This window comes from Pseudopipra pipra, chromosome 19, assembly GCF_036250125.1.
Source record: "Pseudopipra pipra isolate bDixPip1 chromosome 19, bDixPip1.hap1, whole genome shotgun sequence".
NCBI classification, from domain to species: domain Eukaryota; kingdom Metazoa; phylum Chordata; class Aves; order Passeriformes; family Pipridae; genus Pseudopipra; species Pseudopipra pipra.
Genome location: NC_087567.1, coordinates 5,419,639 through 5,438,290, shown reverse-complemented (window position 1 = coordinate 5,438,290; position 18,652 = coordinate 5,419,639). Strand labels below are relative to the sequence as shown.

General features: G+C 59.7%; 2 protein-coding genes across 4 annotated transcripts; one reads left to right on the top strand and one right to left on the bottom strand.

Annotated features, from left to right (window-relative positions):
- The first annotated feature begins 3,534 nt into the window (after positions 1-3,534).
- UBALD2 (UBA like domain containing 2) lies at positions 3,535-8,743 on the top strand. Its single transcript, XM_064675784.1, has 3 exons — positions 3,535-3,736; positions 4,351-4,413; positions 7,519-8,743. Exons 1-3 carry the CDS (start codon positions 3,617-3,619, stop codon positions 7,837-7,839), a joined length of 504 nt encoding a protein of 167 aa, XP_064531854.1. The 5' UTR covers positions 3,535-3,616; the 3' UTR covers positions 7,840-8,743.
- Positions 8,744-10,771: 2,028 nt separating this feature from the next.
- On the bottom strand, positions 10,772-16,244 carry LOC135424499 (uncharacterized). 3 transcript variants are annotated; one of them, XM_064675773.1, is made up of 12 exons: positions 15,843-16,244; positions 15,468-15,729; positions 15,133-15,237; positions 14,599-14,667; positions 14,081-14,240; positions 13,193-13,929; positions 12,849-12,997; positions 12,631-12,699; positions 12,004-12,075; positions 11,714-11,875; positions 11,079-11,187; positions 10,772-10,903 (listed from the first exon to the last, which is right to left on the bottom strand). In XM_064675773.1, the coding sequence occupies exons 2-12, from the start codon at positions 15,717-15,719 to the stop codon at positions 10,790-10,792; spliced, it is 1,998 nt and encodes a 665-aa protein (XP_064531843.1). In that variant the 5' UTR covers positions 15,720-15,729; positions 15,843-16,244; the 3' UTR covers positions 10,772-10,789. The 3 variants fall into 3 exon arrangements, with proteins under 3 accessions (XP_064531843.1, XP_064531842.1, XP_064531841.1); XM_064675772.1 differs by having other exon boundaries at positions 15,848-16,244; XM_064675771.1 differs by having other exon boundaries at positions 15,852-16,243.
- Positions 16,245-18,652: the final 2,408 nt, after the last annotated feature.

Genomic DNA, 18,652 nt, shown 5'->3' with positions numbered 1-18,652 from the left:
GTTACTGGGAAGCACTGGGCACTACCTCATTTTCCCCTTGGAGCTGAAGGGGAAGGATGGACCCTTCAACCGGTTGCTGAAGCCCACCGGTGATTAATTAGTCCGGCAGCGCAAGTTAGTGGAGCATCACATGATTTTGATTTGAGTTGATAACACGAGTGCTATAAATATCAGACGGGAGATGTGCAGAGAGGCGGATCAGCTGCCTCGATGGCCTCGGCTGCTCAGTGGTGATGAGCAAAGGCTGTCCCCGGGGCTCCCCTCTTCGCCCCCTCCCGCAGAGGGACACACGGATCCCCCTCCCCAACTGCTTCCTACATGCACAGCCCCAAAGGCAGCTGAGAAAAGCCAAAACAAAGAGCAGCCACGCACCACGGGAAGCCAAGGGGTGGCTTTGTATCCCCTTTGTCAGTCTGTCACTGTCACACCAGGAGCCACAGCCCCAGCAGTGACACTGTGTCCGTGCTGTGGGATGTCACACCTGGGCTAGGTGCCAGTGGGAGCATCAGCCAAAGAAAAGGACTTGGACTCCATGATCTTAAAGGTCTTTTCCAACCTAAATAGTTCTATGAGGAGCAAAGGGCAACATCAGCACCGGGAGCCTGCTCCAGCTCTCAGTGCTGGCACCTACCCAGGAATCCCGAGACCCCAGGGGCTGATCCCTGCTCACCCCAACACACATTTTGGGGAGCCTGTTCTGGACATGAATCACAAACGTAGCACATCCCTGCACTGCTGAGCTGCCAGCCCCGCTCCCCTGCCTCGCTCCAGCCAGCACTGACAGCGGGAAACACGAGCCTGGGAGAGGGAGCCAGAACATTTCATTACCGGCACACACCAGACTGCAGGGTTTTAGTGCAGACAATAATTCAAAGTTATCCCCGTGCAGATCCACAGCCCAGCAGTCATTACAGGCAGAGCTGCTGCCTGCACGCAGGGCTCGTGTTTTTTTTCCCAGCGATTACTGCAGCAGAGGATTTTGTAGGACAGTGCCGCAGTGGAGCGCGGGAGCACTGGCAGGAGCTGGGTGGTGATATGGCTTCGAGGGCAGGTTCCCTCCCAGCTCTGCCCAGACGTATTCCCAGATCCCAGCAGACATAAAGCCAGTGCAAACCCCAACAGGGCCAGAGAGGGAACCCAGAAAAAAACACAATGTTTAACCCCAAAATGCACCTGCTGCTGGAAAAGATGCGAGTCTGAAGTTCACGCTGCCCCGCTTTGGGACTTGGGGTGTGTGTTTGCCAGGGAAGGAGGATCCTGCTCCTGCCTCCTTGTGTTGAGAGGGAAACTGAGTTACAGGAGAGCACAGAGGTTAAGGTTGAAGAGAAGAGTGAGCGGCTCACCCACGGCAGCAAACGTCTGTCTGTACACCCAGTCCATTCCCAGTGCACGCCCAGTTCCCCCAGCAGTCACTGGCACATGCTGTGGAGCCACCAAGCCCTCTCCCCCCCCAGGCTGGCTCTGCTCCCAGCCTGTGCAGCCCCACAGGCGGCAATGGCTGTGGGGGAGGTGGCCCTTCATTAGTGGGTGCTGAGCCCACATGAGGGCTGCTGTGTCCTTGGTTCCCCAGCTCCTGGCTGGGAAGGTGCTGGGAGCCTCCCCCCTGCCTGGAGGGGTGACTCCAGACCCCTGGGGATCGCAGCTGGGCAGCTGGGGGGATGGAAGAGCATCTGGGCAGGAAGGGAAGACAGCCAATCCTGCCCCTGCTGCAAGTGCTGCCCCAAAAAGGGGGGTCATTTTTGAGGACTGAAGGTCCTGCTGACTTTTCCAAGTGTCACAAACACTGTTTTGTCACAGCCTCGGATGCCAAGGGCTCACGAGAAGCATTCCCATGGGTTTCCCAGGCAGGCACTACACGAGGCAGGTTCCTCCCAGCTTTGCTAACTCAGCTCAAAGCTGTGCACGAGTGGGTGGTTTTGGCAAGCAGGAGGTTCTGAGAGCTCTCCAGGGCTGCGTGCAGGAGGCAGGTGGGTTTGGGATTCTGGCATCTGGAATTGCTCCTCTCACTCCTCCACCTGCCTCAGGGCTGGCTTTGCCCCAGGAGGATGAAGCCACCTCCAAATTCTCACCTGGGCAAGCAGGGCCCTCTGTAAACATTGCTGGAACCTGATGACTGGGGTCCCCCTGAACATCCTGGGATGGTATCCAGCCTGGGGAAACACACACTGGCATTGCTTCTCCATCACATCCCTGCCTGCTGGACCTCATCTCCATGGGACCACCAGGGCTTTGTAGAAGCCCCACATGGACCCTCACACACCAACTGCTGGGTACAACTGGCTGCAGATGCTGCTTCAAGTTTCCATTCCTCCACCTCCTCAGGTGAGGGAATGGGGGAGCCTTGCTGGGGGGAGCCAAGGCAGGGGGTTCCGAGGAAGCCCCCATGGGAGCAGCCCCCCCTGCCTGGGGTACCCTCAGGGCAGCAGAGCCCCCCTTCAATGAACTCCCACCTCGGTGAACCCCCCCCCTTAATCAACCTCCCCCACAGTGAGCCCCCCTCCCCTCAATGAAGCCCTCCCTCAACGAGCCCTCCCTACAATGAACCTCTCCCTCAATGAACCCCTCTACAATGAGCCCCCCCTCAATGAACCCCCCTACAATGAGCCCCCCCTCAATGAAACCCCTCTCAATGAACTTCCCCTACAATGAACCTCCCCCTCAATAATCCCCCTAACAATGAACCCCCGCTACAATGAGCCCCCTCCCTTGACAAACCCCCCCTCTCAATGAACTTCCCCTACAATGACCCCCTCAATGAACTTCCCCCTCAATAACCACCCTTACAATGAACCCCCCCCACTGTGACCTCCGCCCCACAATGAACCCCCCCACAATGAGCCCCCCTCCCCTCAATGAACTCCCTTCTTAATGAACCTCCCTCTACAATGAGCCCCTCCCTCAATGAACCCCCCTCTCAATGACCCCCTTACAGTAAGTCCCCTTCCCCTCAGTGGGCCCTCCCCTCAATGAACTCCGCTCTCAATGAACCTCCCCCTCAACGAACCCCCCCTACAATGAATCCACCCTACAAAGAACCCCCCTCCCCTCACTGCCCCCCCTCAATGAACCCCCCTCTCAATGAACTTCCCCTACAATGAGACCCCTCTCAGTGAACCTCCCCCTCAAGAACCTCCCCTTTAAGACCCCCCCAACGACCTCCCCTCCCCTCCCTCCCCTCTCAATGAACCTCCCCCTCAATAACCCCCCTACAATGACCACCCCCCCAACGAGCCCGTCCCGCGCCTCTCAATGAACGTCCTCAATGAACGTGACGTCACCAACGCCTCACACTCACACACCCCCCCGCTCCCCACGCAGCCAATCAGCGCCCGCGCCGCTCCTTCTCCGCCTCCCGCCGGCCAATGGCGGCGCCGCCCGCAGCCAAAACACAGGCGGCGGCCAATGGGGGGGCGCCGGCGCAGCTGGAAGGTTCGAGCGGGGCGCTGGGCGGGGCGCGGGGCCCGGGCCCGGCCAATGGGCGCGGGGGGGCGGGGCCGCGGCGCCCCCCGCTGCCCGCGGTGTCGGCGGGCGGGCGCGGCGGGCGCGGGGCGCTCCGGGCGCTGCGGGGCCGGGCCGGGCCGTGCGGGGCTGGGGCCGCGCCGGGGCCGCCCCCGCCATGTCGGTGAACATGGAGGAGCTGCGGCACCAGGTGATGATCAACCAGTTCGTGCTGGCGGCCGGCTGCGCCGCCGACCAGGCCAAGCAGCTGCTGCAGGCGGCACACTGGCAGTTCGAGGTACGGGGATGGGCCCCCCCCCAACGCTGGCACGGATCGAGATACCCCCTGCCCTCTCCCCCTGCACCGGGATACCCCAAATCCCAATCCACACTCCGCCGAGCCGCGGGGCGGAAGGAGGGGGGGCCAGGCCGGCCCGGCCGCGGCCCACGGACACGCGTGGCCGGGTTTTGGGGGGTCCTGCCCCCCCCTCCCCCGCACATACGCGGCGGGGGGGACCGGCTCGGAGCTCCGCCGGTTCTATTTATATCCAGGCCGTAACCCGAGCTGCGGCCCAGCGCCCCGGCCCCTCCCTCCCCCTCGATCAGGGGGTGGGGGGCCCGCTGGGAGGGGGGGGGACGTGTAAACAAGGGGGTTGGGGTGTCCCCCCCGCGCGTGGGGAGCCCCTGTGTGAGTGGGACACGATCCCCAGTGGGTCGGCGAAGGGCAGCCCCAGCCTCCCCCTGCCCTAGGCCTGGAGGGGTTGTGGGTGGGGGGCACCCCTGGATGCCCCCCGGGGGGCAGTCCCACGGGGTTGGGGTCGAGGAGGGGGCTGCGGGGTGGGCGTTGGGGGGCCCGTGTGTTCCTTCCCCCTTTGTCTCGGGTGGGCTGGAGCTGACAGCTTGTCCCCACAGACAGCCCTGAGCGCCTTCTTCCAGGAGACCAACATTCCCAGCAGCCACCACCCCCCCCAGATGGTAAGTGGGACCCCGGCCCCCTTCCTCACCCCTGCACCGCTCCATCCCCTCCCAAACTCCCCCCGTCCCCAAAAAACACCTTTAAACCTTCCCCCAAGGCCAACCAGCCCCCCCGGCCCCCCCACACCTACAAGCACCACGTGGCTCAGGACCCCCCAGAGCAGCAGCCCCCGTCTCGGGGCGGCCCCCGAGGGTCGTGCAGCCCCCCGGCCCGCGGAGCTGTCAGCTCCCCTGCCAGCCATATTGCTCTGCGCCCGCAGGAACACGCAGCCGGAGAATGTAAACACGAGCTAAAATGTCTGCCAGGAAATAGTTTGTCTCCGCGAGCATCGCGCTGGAAGTTCGGCTCCCCCAGCCCGGGGGGGGCCACGTCTGTCCCCCCCTCCGCCTCCTCCTTCCCCCCAAACACCACTTGACCTTGGCCGAGGGCACATCCCCCTTGGCCGAAGGGAGGAAGTTATTCCCCTCCGGGTGTTTTGTGTTGTGTTTCTTGGGGTTTTTGAATTTTTTTTTTTTTTTCTCCCCCAGTGAGGGAACTGAAAGGGCCGTGCGCGGGGGAAGGGGTGGATGTGGGTTAAGCCGAATTTTCCTCCTTTTCTCACGCTGCCAGGGAATCTCCAGCCGGCCAGGCACTGCCGGCAGCGAGAGCTCTCTGCCCCTCAGAGAAAGTCATTTTGCCGGCCGGCTCCCACTGAAACCCCCTTTTATTTTAATTCCCCCTCCCCCTTGCACGTTTTATTTGCCACCTCTGGGCGTTTGCAAAGGGGTCGTTTCATGGAAAACCTCGGTTCCCGGTGGGAAGGGGGACGGGAAAGCTGCCGGCAGATCCAAGGCCTCGCTGTGTTTTCACACCAAAAGCCTGGTGGGGCGATTCCTGGGCGGCTGCCGGAAGCAGAATGCAAAGCAGCGCTGATGAAACCCATCCCAGCCCTATCCCTGAGCTCCCCAGGGCCGAGTGAGACCCACCACCCACCCCAAACATGACACCCTCACCCAGCCCAGCACGGAGAGTCCAGAGCTGGTCAACTCTCCCCCACCCCAGCTGTGTGTTTTCCTAACACCGTGTGCCCCACGTGGTGTAAAAATACCTTTCACCTTCTCCCCAGATACTCCCACTTTTAGGATTTATTTTTTTTTACTGTTTGCTCCCTTCCCAGCACCCTGATTCCTGCAGTCTGAAAGGCCCCACACGGCTCAGGGCAGGGGTGAGATGAGGAGCTTTGTGCTTGCGGTTTCTATTTCTATTTCTTTTTCAAGCGTCAGGGAACAAAGCTGTGAAAGCAGCAGCCACAATTCAGAGTGGGGCAGCTCATCACTATCACCCTTGTGGAGGGGGGAACTTCCCAAACCCTTCCAAACCCCTGCAGATTCCAGGCTGTGGGACTGGGATTCCCCAAAGCTGTTTGGGGTGTCATTGTGGCTGCTTGTGGTGGGATCGACCCTCAGAGCTCCTCCAAAGTGTTGGGGAAAGAAGGCAATAATTACATGACAATTCTTTTTTTTTTTTTTAATTAATGTTTTAAATTAATCTGGCAAACACCACCCCAGAAGCTCAGAGCTGTGTCCCCCCTCCAGCATCACATCCAACCTCAGTCCAGGGCTGGCAGTTGGGGGGTGTGTGTATGGCTCTGGTGGTGGTTGGGTTTTTTTCAAAACAGAGTAAATTACTTTTTTTTTTTTTTTTTTTGCAACAAGTATCTTTTCAGATGCTGCCAAATGTATAGGTTATTTAAAAAAAAAAAAAAAAGCTGGATCAGCACCACTTCAAGCTGAGCTCCGAAATGAGCTCTGTGGAGGAACATCCCTGGTTCACCACAAACCCGTTCAGTGCCAGCCTGGCCATGATTGCATTTTTGGGGTGCCCCAGCTCTGCAGGTTGATGAGAGCTCATCCATCCCACAGCCAGCACAGAGAACCCCAACTTCAAATAGACTGGCAACCAGGGTTTGGCCATTGCTCCTCTGATCCCTGCATCCCTAAGGGTGGCCGGGATGGGGATGAGGGCGAACCTGTAACAGGGATTTAGATGTTGGCCTGTGCTGGGGAGCATCAGGGGGCTGCTGAGCACCAGCCAGGGGCAAATCCCAGGAAAGGGGAGATGGAGGAGCTATTCACCATCAGAAACTCCCCTCAATCCCCCTTGCTAAAGGCAGCAGATGCTGCCCAAGCCCCTTAACTCTGCTCAGTCCCCACAAGCATCTGACAGGAGCTGTGGCTCCCTGAGGGCCACAGGGATTTGGAATGGGTTTAACCCAGAGGGGTGAAGCCCCCACTATGCATGCACCACCCCCATGTCCAAGCATCCTCTGGCAGTGCATCCCCCTGCCCACATATGCCCTCCCTGCCCATACCCCTTCCCTATGTGTGCAGCCTCATGGGAGTTTGCACACACACCCACATCCCCCTTTTATCACCCCCAGTACTCAATTTAACAACTGCTTTGCTGAACTGGGGGTTCCCTGTGCCAGCCCCTGAGCCCCAGTGCTAGGCTGGGTCCCACCTGATGGATTTTCCTCAGCTGGGGAGATTGGCTGGAAAAAGTCCCAAATCCATCACTGTCCAGGTGCTAAATTTAGCTGGATACGCAGAAGGCAGGGGCTGTACCAGGAACTGGGGGGGCCTTGAGGGGTACTGCCTGCCTTTTGCTCTCCCTGCCATAGCAGGGTGCAAAGGGGAAGAAGGGTCAAGGAACTGGGTGAAAGAGGGTCCTGCAGGGCCAAGGGAGACCCCAACACCCTCCCCACCCATCACACTGCATCCTTTTGCATCAGCCCTGTCCCTGCTGCTCCCCAAACCTGCCTCATCCCTGGGCTTTGAGCATTCTGGATGGTCAAAATGTCCTTCCCAGATTCACTGGAGACACTCCCCAGGCAGCTTTGTGGGAGCCACGCAGACCCTCAAGGGCCAGATACCCCAGTCCTGGGCTCTGAGCATCCCTGGGATCTGGGGGGTGCCAGGCGTGGGATACAGGCAGGATCCCTAGTGGTGGTGAAACACCATGGGTGAAAGGCGATGGCTCTGGCTACTGTGGGTGGGCTGGGACACCCCCCCCCCCAAAAGCCTCTCTGACTGACCTGACACCCCCCTTTCTCCCGTGCCCCGCAGATGTGCACCCCCAGCAACACGCCGGCCACGCCGCCCAACTTCCCGGACGCGCTGGCCATGTTCTCCAAGCTGCGGACCTCGGAGAGCCTCCAGAGCAGCAACAGCCCCATCACCTCCATGGCCTGCTCCCCCCCGGGCAGCTTCAGCCCCTTCTGGGCCTCCTCGCCCCCCAGCCACCAGCCCGCCTGGCTGCCCCCGTCCTCGCCCACCACCCACGGCCTCGCCCACCACCTGCACCACCCGCAGCCCTCCTGGCCCCCTGCCCCCCCGCCTGCAGCCCCCCCACAGAAAGCCGTGGCCACCATGGACGGCCAGAGATAAGGCTGGGGTTGGAGGAGGGTTGGGGGGAGGGTTTGAGGGAAGGGGGAGGGGGGTCTGGGCCGGGGCGTTGGGAGCAGGGGCTCGCCAAGAAACGCACTGGAATAATTTTCTAGGTTTTATTATTATTTTTAAGGGGGGGGGGGTTTGGAGCACGTGCTGCTGGGGAGGGCACCAGCCTCTGAATGCCTCTGCAAGAGTTGCTGGCTGGTCTTTTCTCCTCCCCTCCCCCCCTGTTTTTTTTTAAATATATAACTATAATATATAAATATATCTAATGTATATAAATCCAGAGAGAAGGAGTAGCAGTGTGGAGGCAGCTGCTGGGTGTCTGGGGGGACATTTCCCTGTGGCTCTACCCCCACCCGGCATCCCTACATCAGGGCAGGAGAGGGAAGGGGGGGGACAGGAATAACAAAAATAATGGATGGAGGTGGCTGTCAGCACCCCACATCACAGCCATGGGGACACAGAGCACTGAACACCCCTCTCCCCCCAGCTCTGGATTTCCTGGACACTTGTCACAGTGCCCAGAGCAAACCAGCCTCTCCTCTGGCTTCTGAAATTCAGCCCAGCTTCTTGCACAGACCCCCCCTGGACTTCCCCCCAACCCCATCCTTCCTCCCTCCCTCCCTCAGCACCCCCAGGGCCTGGGGAATTATCAAGGTGATGCCCCCTCCATCCCTGCAACTGCCATACATGGCCCTTCCCCAGGGAGAGTTGGGGGGTTGGGGGGGTTTTTTTAGTTTTCAAATCAATCTTGCTTAAAAAAAAAAAAAGAAAAGAAAAAAAAAAGAAAAAAAAAAAAAAGAAGAAAAAACCAGCAAAAAAACAGGTTGAAGGTTTTTTATTAATTTAAAAATAATAAAAAAAATACCAAAACAAAAACAAAATCACTTTTTCAACACCAGCTGTCCCTGCCTTTTCTCTCTCCTGGGAAGGATGTCCCTGGCTGGGCACTGAGAATGGGGGAGACAACCCCCCCCCGTGCTACAGTGTCACCAGTGGGGACTGGCCCCCCCCCCCCAGGAGCTGCCCCAAGTCCCACGCTCTGCCTTCCCAAACCACTGCTGCCATCCCCAAAGAGGGGGGCAGAGGGAAGGGGAGACCCCCAGCACCCCCAAAGCCATGGAGGTGCTCTGCCAGCACAGCGAGGACCCCCCTGTGCCAGGGGGTGCAGCCCAAACCCCATCTTGTCCCCTCACAAAATCTCACAGCCTGCAAACTGCCCCATCCCCACCCATGTGATGAGCCCCCCAGGCCTCAGCACTGTTGGGACACTCAGGGGCTGCCAGGCTTTTGGGGAAACCCTGTGCTGGGGGTGATGCCCTCTGACTGTCCCCCACTGCAGAAGGGCCACCAGCCCAAGGCCACACAAGAAGCAACTAGGGTACCAACCCCCAAAATGGGAACACAGCAGATCTGGAGATGCCAGGAAGAGCTGGGGGCTCAAAGCACAGTAGCAAAGCAACCCCCAGGGACAGAGAGACCCCCAGGATGGCACAACCTCCAAGGAGAAAAGGCTAAAAAAATCCCCCATCTGGGGCTACTCACCTGCTCCAGCAGCACACAGAGCACCCAAGGAGGGATGTGAGGCTGGTGTGTGTTTAGGGGGGGTACAGGAGGGTGGGGGTGTTAACAGAGTGCAACTGGGTCCCAGGGGCTGCAGATGGGGCAGGGGGTGGGAGGTGCTGAGCGGGAGGGATGATGAGTGCCAAAGGGGTCCCCCCAGCTGGGCCATATCCTGAAAATGCAATTAGTCCCCAGGGTGTTTCTCAGCCCCTCAGCCCCACCCAGGGGTGCAGGATGGTTCTTTGATGGCTCTGCTCCGGTGCCTGGTGGTTTGCTCAGAGTGCTCCCAGTTATCCTACTGGAGGTGGCACTGGGGGGACCCCAGATCCTGCTGTATCCACCTCTGCACCCCCGAAGCACGTTTTGAGCATCCAATTTTCCCCCCCTGAAAAAGCAAACTCACCAAGGAAAACATTCTGGGGGGGGCTCCCTACAGACTAAGGTGCCTCTGGAGCACAGTAGGGTGGAAGGGATGGAGTCTGTGTGGCAGAAGGTTTTTGGGCTTCCCCCTGCAGTTTGAGGAGAATATTCACCAGGACAGCAAGGTTTCCATGGGGCAGCCCCCGGGGACACACCACAGGGGTTGAGGGGATGTTCCCCATAAGCTCTGGGTCCCCCCTGGCTGCCTCTGGGGTTCCCCTCGGTGTTTCTCACCCTCCCACTCATCCGAGAGGTGCCACCGGCTTTGTGTCCCCCCCTCCGCCGCGTGTCGTTGCCGGTGTGCTGTGGGGACAACCCCGGCCACGTGTCCCCAGCCGTGACACCCCCCGGCTGGCACGGGAGGGGCTGGGAAAGCAGAGCACTGATCTCTGGGGGTGACATAAGGGAAAGGAGGGGGCGTGTTCCCCCCAAGGGGGCAGGGACAGGTTACGGTGCTCGCGTCTGGAGGTGGGAAGCAGCGGGGCTCGTGCCTTCCTCTTTCCGCTGATGGCAGCGCTGGAGAGGGACGGAGGGGGTGACAAAGGGGAGAGGGACAAGGGGCTTCCTTCGCTTGGAGATAAAGAAAGCAGCCCGGTGATGCTCATCCCATGGGATAGTCGATAGCAAACCAGCGGGCTTGGGGTGGGATTCGCTTCTGATATTAAACCGTGTCCTGCTGCTGCTCTTCCCACTGAGACCCCCCTCCCCTTTCCCACTGCCTCCCTGGAGGCAAAGGAACGTCCTCCTTCTGCGGCACCACTCGGCCCCCCCAGACCTCCTTTGGGGCCAAAGGGTCCCCTGGCAGGGGCCAGGGGGTGCCAGGGGGAGCGCGGGGCTGACACAGACCCTGGGAGGTGCTGTTTTCAGCTCCTCCAGCAGCCCCTCCTTGTTCAAAAAGGAAAGATCCTGATCCAAGGCCACTCCACTCAGGAAGCACAGGTGCTTGGCTGCTTGTAGCTCTTTACTGCAGATTGGAATAGGTTGCTCCTTCCATCCAGGACCCCATAGGAGTCCTCCTGCACTGCCGGCCCCGGTAGACGATTCCATCCCTGCCCACCAGGTCAAACACGCCGGGCTGGGAAAGAGAGAGGGGGATGGCTGGAACTCTGGGCTGCATTCAGCATCCCTAAGCCTGCCTCCCTACTCAGCTCTTCCGGGGGGAACTGAGGCACGGATCCCCCCCGGATGCTCAGCATCACCCTCCCCGCCTCGGCTGCCCCAGCCTATAATCCCATCTTCATCATCCCTACCTTGCTGGGGTCTGGGAGGAGGGGCTCCATCGGCTGCACTGGGCAGATGCTGGTGTGCCGGCCCCCACAGTACATGGGGGATCTGCGGGAATACCCCTCTGCCTGCTCCCTGTGGGGTGGGGCACAGGGATGCTCAGTGCTCAGCACCGTGGCACCCCGTGTTTCACCCTGCTGTGCCAGGGAGGGGGACAGCGGGGGCTCCCTGGGGGGCTCCCGGCTCCCCTCCAGCTGCTGCAGGAGACCCGTGCCCGTCCAGCCCTGCAGGGATCTGCCCTCTCCCCACAGCCCCGGACGGACCCGCGGCCACGGCAGGACCCTGTGCCCTCCGCAGGGGACGCCAGGAGGCAGGAGCTGAGCTGTCCCAGCCGCAGGGCTTGGTTTTGGGAACTCATTCACAGGAGGCACCCGAGCCCCCACCAGGCCTGAGCTCAGGCAGAGACCGGACACAACCCGCCACATGTGGCTTCAGTGCCATCGAGACAGACCCGGGCTAGACAGGGTGGGGCTATAAAACCTTCTGACCCTCCGCAGCCCCTCTCTCCTGCCGGCGCCCCCGGGCCCCTCCGCCCCCACCCAGAGAAGAGCTCTCCTTGCTGGGCAGGGCTCCCCCACACCCCCAGGGCCCACGTCCCGACCTTTGGCCGCACTCCTGGTACTGTTGGACGATGGGGGGCAGGCGGCCCGTGAGGCCGGGGGACGGCGGCGGCGTGTAGGGGATGATATCGGAGCGCCCGGAGCGGACAGGAGATCCGGGTGGAGAGAGCCCAGGGAGGGCAGGAGACACGGGTGGAGAGGGCCTGGAGAGGGCAGGAGACGCGGGTGGGTGACAGGGGCCAAACGAGCCATCCCTGCCACAGCAGGGCACTGCCAGCATCCCCCTGTCCCACCCGCGCACCCCCCGAGGCACCGGTGCCCTGATACTCACGGGCCAGGAAGCTGCATGGTGAAGGGCTGGTCTCTGGGCAAAAAGTCGGGAGAGGACACCTTTAGGACCTTCCTAAAATGCGAAGAAAAGGGCTGGGTGAGCTCCGGGGGTGATGCAGCCCCGCCTGTGCAGGCAGCAGTCAGTGCCAGGCACATCGCTGCAGGGAGTTACGGTGTTCGTAGGGGGAATCGCGGGGTGCTGAGCATGGTTTCTACCCCACCCCAGCACAGCCCAACCCACTGGCTGGTTACAAAATAAAGGGGGGCGATAGGGGAGGTGGGTTATTTTCCGGGGGAGAAGCTCCAGCTCATACCAGGCAACAGTGAATCTCCAGGGAAGTGCCCAAAAGCCTCGGGTCCTGCTAGTGTCTCCAAAACGCTTGGGCTGCTCGTGGCTGCCCAGGCCAGGCAGGGAGGTGAGGTGGCACCACACCTGCCGTCCCAACCAGCCCTCACACCCGTGTCCTCGCTTGGTCAGTGCTCAGGACCCCCCTGAGCCGTGCCAGGAGAGCAGGTCATGCCCAGCTCTGGCACTGTCACAGCCCTGCCTGGGGGGATGACCTGCCATCCCCTGTCCCCTACACTTGTCCTCTGTCCCCTACACTCATCAGGAAAGCTTTGTACTCACATCCCAGAGGGCTCCGTCCTGAAGCTGCCCCTTCCTTGTGCCTCCTTTGCTGTCCGGGACCTGCTACCACTGGGAGGAGACAGCACAGCTCCATCACCAGCATCCCCACGGTTCGATCAGCAGATAAATGGGTCTGATGCCAGGGCCCCACATGGGCCCTGTGGAGGAAACGGGGCCAGTGCTGTCCCCAAAGCCATCGCTGTTCCCGTGGCACTCACCTGTCAGTCCCAGCCACACTCTCAGCTGGGATCCAGTGGCTCTGTGATGCTGGGTGGCCTCGTGCTGCCTTCGTTTGGATGGGGGCGTGGATGCCAGGGGATCCTGGATGCACTCTCAGGGCAGTGACACTGCCATCCAAACTCTTTGTCTGAGCAAGCAGAGCAGTGTTTCAGCCCCAGCTCTTGCCCCCAAAACTCCACCCCCTTCTCTCAGTGAAGCTCCCTGTGCTGCTGTGAGCTTGGGTTTAAACCAGGCCTTGGCCTAAGGGCAGCACAACGGTGGTGCAGACCCCAGGGGAGGGGGCATCCAAGAGGGAGCACCCAGGGGGCTGGGAAGAGTCTACCTTAGAGAAGCTCATCTCAATTTCTTCATCCTTGATCCGCTCCATGTCACTCATCTCAGGGGGAGAACCCAGGGGCCTGGGAAGAGACTCTGCCTTGGAGATTCTCATCTTGATCTCTTCGTCCTTGATATGTTTCACGTCCTTCATCTCAGGGGGAACATCCAGGAGGCTGGGAAGAGCTTCTGCCTTTGAGATGCTTGTCTTGATCTCCTCATCATCCCCTCTCTGATCCACATCATCCCATCCCACGTCACTTTCCACGAAGGACACTCGGGGGCTGCTCGTGACCCCGTGCAGCAAGTTCTTCCCTCTGCTCCATGCCCTTGAGCTTCGAACAGCCGCTCCCTTGGAGATGCCCATCTTGATCTCTTCATCCTGGATCTGTCCCGTGTCATTCCATCCCATATCGCTTTCCATGAAGGACACTCGGGGGCTGCTCACAGCCCCATGTGGCAAGTTCTTCCCTTTGCTCCATGCCTTGGGGCCGGGAAGAGCTGCTCCCTTGGAGATGCCCATCTGGATCTCTTCGTCCTTGATCGGTCCCATGCTGTCCCGTCCCATGTCGTTCCATCCCACATCACTTGTCACGAAGGAGACTCGAGGGCTGCTCGTGACCCCAGGTGGCAAATCCTTCCCTCTGCTCTGTGCCCCGTCTGTGGCTTTTGAGGGCGCGGGGCTGGGGGCCCGGGGATCCCGCTGTCTTGGTGAGGATGCCCTGAACCTGTCCGTGAGGACAACTGGAAGAAGAGAACAGGGGGAACTCTCTGGGGTTGGGGAAGCCCTGGGGAACACAGCTGGGGGAAAACCCAGCAGTCCACAGGCCCCCTGCCTGCCCCGCTGTGCCCCTCCCACCCACTGGATCCCCTCCCCAGGCCTGCCCAGACGTACTTTCATTGCCGATGACAATCAGCCCCTGGTTCTCCCAAGGGTGTGAGCGCATGCCAGGCCCCTGCTGCCAGTCCGGGGGGACCTGCTGCCAGTCTGGGGGGACCTGCTGCCAGTCCGGGGGGACCTGTCCGTCCTCGCCCATAATGTCCTTCATGGAAGACTGGGAAGGAGAGAGTGGGATGGCTGCAACATGGGGCTACATTCAGCATCCCCAAGCCAGCCTCCCCACCCAGCTTTTCCTGGGGAAACTGAGGTACGGATCCCCCTAGATGCTCAGCACCACCCTCCCAGCCTTGGCTCCCTCTCAGCCTTCTCAAGGCTGAAGAGGCCCAGCTCCCTCAGCCTTTCCTCAGGAGACAGATGTTCCAGGTCCCAAATCATCTTTGTCACCCTCCACGGGATCCAGAGGAGCATGGACCCCCCCAGCATTGCTGCCCATCCCCTGATGTGGGGGGACAGGGTGCACTGGGGGTGCAGCCACATCCTGGAGCAGGGCCCGGGTGTGCTCAGGGATGTACCGTGACAGTGTCCATGACAGGGTCTGTCAGCTCGTCGTGGAGGTTCTCTGCCATATCCTCCAAGTTCGCCTGGAGTGGGGCGAGGAGAGGGACAGGAGTCAGAACACAGGAGCAGGATTTAAAAGGAACATCTACACATTAGCTCAAGTACAAGGCAGAGGGACTCTGGGCAGGGCTGTGCCCAGGGGCTGTGGCTGTATTGCACAGGTGGATCTTTATCTTCCCTCCTTCCCAGCACCCACATTACTTTTCTGGTGGCTGTTTAGTTCACAAGTGCTTCAGCATCCCTGGCTGAGGCAGGCAGTGACCTCTACCACTGGTCTGACCTTCAGGCAGAGGTGCCCTTCTGCCCTCCCTGGGGCAGTGCTCTGGGGACGGGGGGCTCTGGGTGGGTTGGCACATTCCACTCTGGGGACACCCTTCCCACTCTTCCCTCCTGGTGCCCTTCACACTGGGAGCCACCAAGGGCTGTAGAGCAGGGTGACAGGGCAACACGGTAAGGGGCAGCTCCCAGGGGCACCACTGGCAGCTCACCATGTCCAGAGTCTCCTGCATCTTCTGCATGTTCTCCTCCATGTGGGACTGCTGCTCCTTCACCTCGTTGATCTCCACACGGAGCTGCTCGCAAAGAGCCCTGACCTAGGAGAGGGGGATGGCAGGGTGAGCCCCAGGGCAGGGTTGCTGGGGAGCAGGTCCTTCCCCCCACTATGATCTGCACAGAGCCAGGGGCAGCGCAGGGCACAGGACAGGCTGGCACAGGACACTGCTGGGCCTCCATCACATCTTCAGCTACCAAGAAGGGGCAGCAGCTGCCCAGCAGCACAACAGTGGTGCAGACCCCAGAGGAGGGGGCTGGGAAGAGCCTCTACCTCAGCAATTTCTCTTTCATTGGCTTCCGTTCTCTGCTTTAACTCCTCAAGGTCAGCAGCCATAGAGGCAGCTGGGGGGATTGTCGGGGCCCCCTCTGGGGGTTCCCCGCTCTCCTGGATGACCAGATCCCGCAGGCCCAGGTTCACAAGCATCCCGTTCAGCAGGTTGCGCAGTTGCTCGAAGTTGATGGGCTCAGTCTTGGGCATCCCGATGGCCGAATCCAGCAGCTGGCCCAGGGTGAGCTCTGCCATGGCTGCTGACCTGTCCAAAAACACAGACCTGCTGTGAGCAACGGCCTTTTGTGCTACTGCTCCAGACAGGAGCAGTGGGACGGCACGTGATAGGAGGTGTGGCAGGAGGTAGAGCAAAGGTACGCAGCTGACAGGCTCCTTCCCCTGCGGTTTCCCCCTCGTTCCTTGCTACATGTGGCTCTGTTTATGGTGTCCCCTGTTTCAAGGTGATGGCCCACCCTGGCACAGGTCACCCATTGTTACACAGCAGCAGCCCAGCCCTCTGTGGAACATCCCCATTGTCCCTCACTGCTGGCATGCCCAGGTCCTGGCAGCCGGTGGAATCCATGTGCCGAGGCACCTCCAGCTTTACCATTTTCAGCCCCAAAATGACCCCGGGGACAGCTCACAGTGGGCAGCCCATGCCACAGGTGCCCCTTGCAGGGTGAGCTGTGCCCGCCCAGGAGAGCTGTGCCCTGTGGAGAGGTGATCCATGTCCTCACACACGCTGGGCCGTTCTGGAACACTCTGGGAGATCAGGCCCAGAGAGGTTGCACTGCCAGCTGTTCACTTTTTTGAGATTTCCCTTCTCCTTTAAATGTGGGAATGGTGGAAGGCTGCTGCTGATGGCATAGACACATGGATCTCCAGCACCTCGCTCCAAAGCAGAGAGCCATACAAGCAGGGAAAAGCAGATAAACACGTGCTTCCAGACAAGCCTAGGAAGTAAAGCACTTGAATGCTGGGAAAAATCTTTTGAACCAGAGTGACCCATCAGACAAGTCCTTACAAAAATCATCAGCAAGAAACTCTCTTATGAACTTGCAGATTCAACCATCAGGCAGTCAGAGTGCTGACATCTCCCTGTTCCAGCAAGGCTCTGGAGCCTTGAGCACAGGAGGGCTGGGTGAGCTCCTGGGGGATCCTGGCTCCTGGGCCAGGCATGTCCTGCAGGGAATTACAGTGTTTGCAGGGGGAATCACAGGGTGCTGAGCCTGGTTTCTCCCCCACCCCATCCCACCCCAGCACAGTCCAACCCACTGGCTGGTTACAAAATAATGGGGGAAATGGGTTACTTGTGGGTTCCCACCTGGGAAAAAGCACCAGCTCATATTAGGCAACAGTGAATCCATAGAGGGAAGTGCCCAAAACTCACCACTGTGGGAATTCCTCCCAGAGGCACCCACAGCAGCCCAGTCCCATGGGAACTGGGACAGGTGGCAAGGCCAACATGGGGCTGGGTGCTGTGGCTGCAGGAGCTGGGGGGTCTCTGTGGGGTGGGCAGCCTTTGCCTTTGGGCTCTCAGGGGGTACTCGAGTTTGGCTCCATGAGCTCAGGGGCTGGGGACAGGCTGAGGGGGCCTGGGTCTGCCCTTGGTGCTGACCAAGGGAGGACACAGGTGTGAGGGCAGGTTGGGATGGCGGGTGTGGGTGTCTGTGTCCTTTACCTCACATCCCTCCCTGCCCTGGGCAGCCACTGCATTTCAGAGGAGCTCCATCCTGAAGCTGCCTCCTTGAGTGTCAGGAACCTGCTACCAGTGGGAGGAGACAGGACAGCTACATGAGCATTCCCAGGGATTGTTTGCTGGCTAAATGGGTCTGGTGCCAGCGCACCACACAGGCCCTGGCTAGGACAGCCAGAGGGAATGGCTCCAGTGCTGTCCCCATGGCACTCACCTGTCAGTCCCACGCTGTTGCCCAGAGGGTCCGTGCTGCTGCGTGGCCTCGTGCTGGCTGCACCCTCGGGACGGAGGTGTGGGTGCTGGGGAATCCTGGATGCAGGACCTGGCACTTGCCTTTGTTGGATTTCAGAAGGTTCCTCCCCAGCCCCAAGGGTTTCGGGTGCCACGCATCCCATGGAGGGGCTGTGGTGGGATGTCAATCCAGGCTGGCCCTCAGGGGGCTCTCAGCTCCTGCTGTTTTTCCCACCACCCTGAACAAGGCCCTTTTCTGAGCAGAGGGCACACACTGGACCAGCCAAGGAGCTGCCCTGGCTCTGCCTATGCCAGGTCCTGCCTCCCTGTGGGACATGCAGGGAAGAGGAGAGCTGAGCAACCTTGGCAAAGGCCCTGGGGTGTGCTGGAGGTGCTGGGGGCTGCCAACAACTTTGTTGAGCTTTCACTTCTGTATTAAACCTGCTTTTACCGGTGATTCTGTAAGTGACCTTAAAACATCCATTCACCCAGGGACAGTAGCACAACCCTCTGCTCACTGGTGCTGTGGTTCCATGGTTTCTTCCCAAATACAGCCCAGTTAAAACAGGTCTGAATGGGCCAACAGCCCTCAATGAGCCCTGGCCTTGCTCCTGGCAGGTCTGACAAGCAGTTTGAAGGGGAGAGAAGAGCAATACCTCTCACATTTTTAACACTGGCTTTCAGGATGGAGATCATGGTCTGGTACTGGCTTGGAACAAGGGGGCACACAAACATCTACAAGGACTTCACACGCTTCAGTTGATCCTTTCAATACTTGCAGCACAGCAGTGTTACCCCACCAGGCTGAGGAGCCACACTGTGGCCACAGAGTACAGCTGGGATTTGTTTGTGGTACTCTGAAAATGCAGGAAACCCATCAACAGCTTTGAGACCTCATCCAGCCCTGCACACCCCTCGTGGGATGTGGCTTGGAGGTTTAATCCACGCTGATCCAACCACTCCGTGCTGAGGTACCTTTGTCTGCCTGGTGTTCAAAGCTTGTCCTGCTCAGTCACTGCCAGCCCCTTGGCCCCATATATATTTTAGATGCTGGAGTGGAAGAGAAAGGTAGAACAAGGATAAGCAAAACTAAACAGTTCTTAGGCTGTTGAAGCAACTGCTTCCAGCAGCTTTTATTTGTTCCTCACATCAGCAGGCTAGAAAGCAGTGTAGGTTTTACTGGAGTGTGTTTGTCTCATCAAGGGGGAAGATCACAGTTTGGGAATTTATCCTTATATCATCCTGGAGACAAAGCCCTCCA